Genomic DNA, 3,443 nt, shown 5'->3' with positions numbered 1-3,443 from the left:
CGCTGCCTCGGGGCTGCGAACGCCACGGACATGTTGCCGCCGTCACCACTATCTGCAAGTCCCGAGCGCTCCGGGTGAACGGCAAACTGGGGGAAAGACGCCGGCCTCCCGGGCTGAACCACGTCGCGACTGCCAGGAGGGGGGATGCTCCGGCGCCGAGCAAACAGCCGGCCGGCCCGGCCTCCGGGAGGAGCTCTGGCCCATCGGAGTCTCGTTTCTGCGCCGCTCTACGGAACCGCGGACTTGGCAGAACTGCTTTGTTCTTGGCGGTCTTCGCGTCCCTCAACCTTTCCTTATCATACTCCCCCTCCCTTCGCGCTAATGGTAGGGCCGCACCCCAGTCCTCCCTCCGCTTCAGCGATTCAGGAAATGGTCCCGCCGCCGCGGGAGAGGCGGAGGCTGGGGCAGCCCCTGTCACAGGAAATGCGAACGGCCCGAGGCTGCCCGCCCCTTTCGCGCGAGGACGAGTTGCCTCCGTCTCCGGCGCTAGGAAGCTCCCTCGTCCCCGCCACCGCCTTTCCGTGCTCTGCTCCAGTTCAGATGTTCTAACTTCATCCTCGCCCCTCCTGGAAGAAGTGACCGTCAGGAGTTGTCTGAGCAGCCGGGAGAGGAGAAGAGAAAAGTCAAGACTCCGGGGTTCGAGCAAAGCCGTGGAACATCTGCCTAGAAAAGTCAGAGGTGGAAGGACTAGGTTAACGCGGATTCGCTGTTTTAAATGGCTCAGCTACGCCCCAAACGCACACCTCCCCCCCACCCCAAGTCCACAGTCCTGCGCGTGCCTACCAATCGGAAAGTAACCCTTACCCAAAATCGGGACAGGAGGGCAGTGTCCAGGACTCCAGGGGCAGCCAGTCTACGTGGCCAGAGAGGCCAGAAGGGAGCTCGCCTCTTGGGATGAATTCTTAGCAGAAATGCAGGTCGATTTTGTTTGCTTGGTTCTTTAAAATTAAGTTTTGAAATAGAGCATCCTGACACTCTTCTTTCCCAGTTATATACTTAGGAACTTGTAAATTCAGACCAAGCTGCCAAACTTTTAAGTGTGTGTGTGGGTGGGTGGGTGGTTCACATTATAGGACGAAGACGGGCAAATGTGAATAGTGCATAGGTGAGAGTTTTTTAATTATTCTGTAAATCTGGAGTTCCATATAACACCAAGAGAAAGTTTTGAAATACTTTTTAATTTTTTATCATTATTTAATTTATTATAGGGCATAACTTCTAACAAAGGTCGACCAAGTCAGAGTCCAGTGCCCCAACCACCTCGCCACCTGCTGGCCCCAAGTGTTTGTTTTTGATGAAGAATTTTGCTATAGGATGTTGCGCTCCGCAGAAAGAGACAGAAAGGGAGAAATCACTCCCTAGGGGAATGGCCACTCAGCAATCCCTTTTCCTCCATTCTCCTCTCAAGGTCTTGGGCACTGCACCTACTGAGCCTGGTGTCAGGTTTACGCTACTGAACTCAAACTACAGTTGACTACCTGGGAGTCCAGGGACATAACCATTAGTCATTTACTGGTCCCTGGTCCCAAGCTTTAAATGTTATCCAACAGTAAGGATTCTCAAAAATCGATACTTCAGTTTATATATTAAACTGGAAAGAGAAAAGGTACATATTTTTAAAATTATGTTTTTTCAAATAGTGCTTTTCTGAAAAAAGTCATGAATTTCATTCTTTCAGCAAATTTAGGTGTGTTCTTGTACTAGACTTTATGCTGGGCATGAAGGTTATAACTGAACCAATATGGACCCTGTTTCCAAAGAGCTTATAGTCTAATGAGTGACACACCAGAAGCATATAAACCAATAAGTATAGATGGAAAGTCCTAAGAAAGATCAACAAACAAGGGACATAGAGAATGACAGGGGCACTCACATGAGTTAGAGACTGAAGTCTTGCCAATTATATTTAATCTGAGACCTAAAGGATGAAAAGACGTCATCTATCCTAAGTATAAAGAGAACAAATTTTATGTTCCTACTAATAGTTTACTATTCTTAGAAATATAATTGTCTTCCACTATCCTAAACCTTGAAGAAAACATTGTTATATTTGGACTTAATATAATTACATCAAATTCAGAATAGAAAGCAACTTTTTTAACATTGGTATTACCATTGATGGCTTATCAAGCTTATTTATTTATTGCATAACAGAAGGCAGACAGAAATACAGCATTCTTAAAAGGGTCTTGTCACTCAGCTACATCCCCAGCTTTAGCGAGACCAGATCATGGACATATATATGTGCCAGGTGTACTCAAGAACTCCAGACGCAAACTCACAATCTTCCCACTTAGGTCTGCCTCACAGAACATCACAATTTACTGAGTCACTGCCCAGCCCCCAGAAATCTATCCTTATCCACCAATCCTTATCCACCACTAACATTGTGTATCCAACATCTGGCACACATGTCTTCATGTTTACACAAAAGATCCCTAGTAGTTAAAAACAATATTTTGAGAGCCAGCAGGTGGTGTGGTGGTTAAGGCATTGGACTCCCACCTGACTGATCACAGTTCAAGTCCCAGACTTGGTGGCTTAAAAATCATGCTGGGCGTGTGTGCGTGCATGCACAAAATCCCAGGAGAACAGAGGAGAAGGTGTTGTGGTATAGCCCCACCCCCTGGGGGGGTTACTTCTCACTTTCCCTCTCACTGTCTCTGTCTCTACAGCAAGTGGACATGCCCTATGACAAAAACCTAAGACAAAAAGTAAAAAGAAATATTTCAGTGGGAGAGATGAATCTTAAATAGTCCTACTACTGCAATTCTGTCCACTTGGCAGTTAACACTGGAATCTTAAAGAACATGAGCTAATAGGAACAATTGTGAATTTCTATGTCCCAGCTTTTTTGTATTAGTTTTTGTCTTTTAAGAGAGATTTTTGCTATAGAACTTGTATGCTTGCCAGAGAGATAGAGACAGAAAGCAAGAAATCACCCCCTGGGAGGATGGTTGCACCACAATCCCTTCTCTTATTGGGATTTTGGACATGCACACACACATGCCCAGCAAGAGTTTTAAGCCACCAATTTTAGGACTTCAACTGTGGTCAACTACATGGAGTCCTGCAACATAACCATTATGCCATCTGCTGGTCCTATATGTCCTAGCTTTTTTTAAAAAGGGTGGGGGTGGGGTGAGGTGGGGTAGGAGGAACCAGGTGATGGTGTAGCAGTTAAGGCTGCTGAGTCCCACATAACTGATTTTGCAGTTAGAGTCCCAGACCCTGCAGCTTGAAAAGTACACCAGGCATATGCATGTGCACAACCAAAATTTCAAGAGAATGAAGAAGGAATTGTGTGGCTATCCCTAGGGGGTGTTTTCTCACTCTCTCTCTCTCTCTCTGTCTCCCTCCAGCAAGCAAGTACACATGCTATACATACACACACACACACACATATATATATACACACATATATATAATATAAATATATATTA

At 45.9% G+C, this 3,443-nt stretch overlaps 1 protein-coding gene across 1 annotated transcript in view; it reads right to left on the bottom strand.

Moving 5' to 3' along the window:
• Window positions 1-3,443, bottom strand: part of LOC114008904 (uncharacterized) — a 17,247-nt gene that overhangs the window by 421 nt on the left and 13,383 nt on the right. Inside the window, exon 2 of the mRNA XM_027774203.1 lies at window positions 7-663. Within this exon, the coding sequence (XP_027630004.1) occupies window positions 7-663 (657 nt within the window). The remainder of the gene's footprint in view (window positions 1-6; window positions 664-3,443) is intronic.

Source organism: Tupaia chinensis, unplaced genomic scaffold (genome assembly GCF_000334495.1).
Source record: "Tupaia chinensis unplaced genomic scaffold, TupChi_1.0 Scaffold000414_1, whole genome shotgun sequence".
NCBI classification, from domain to species: Eukaryota; Metazoa; Chordata; class Mammalia; order Scandentia; family Tupaiidae; genus Tupaia; species Tupaia belangeri.
This window is presented reverse-complemented; position numbering and strand designations above follow the sequence as displayed.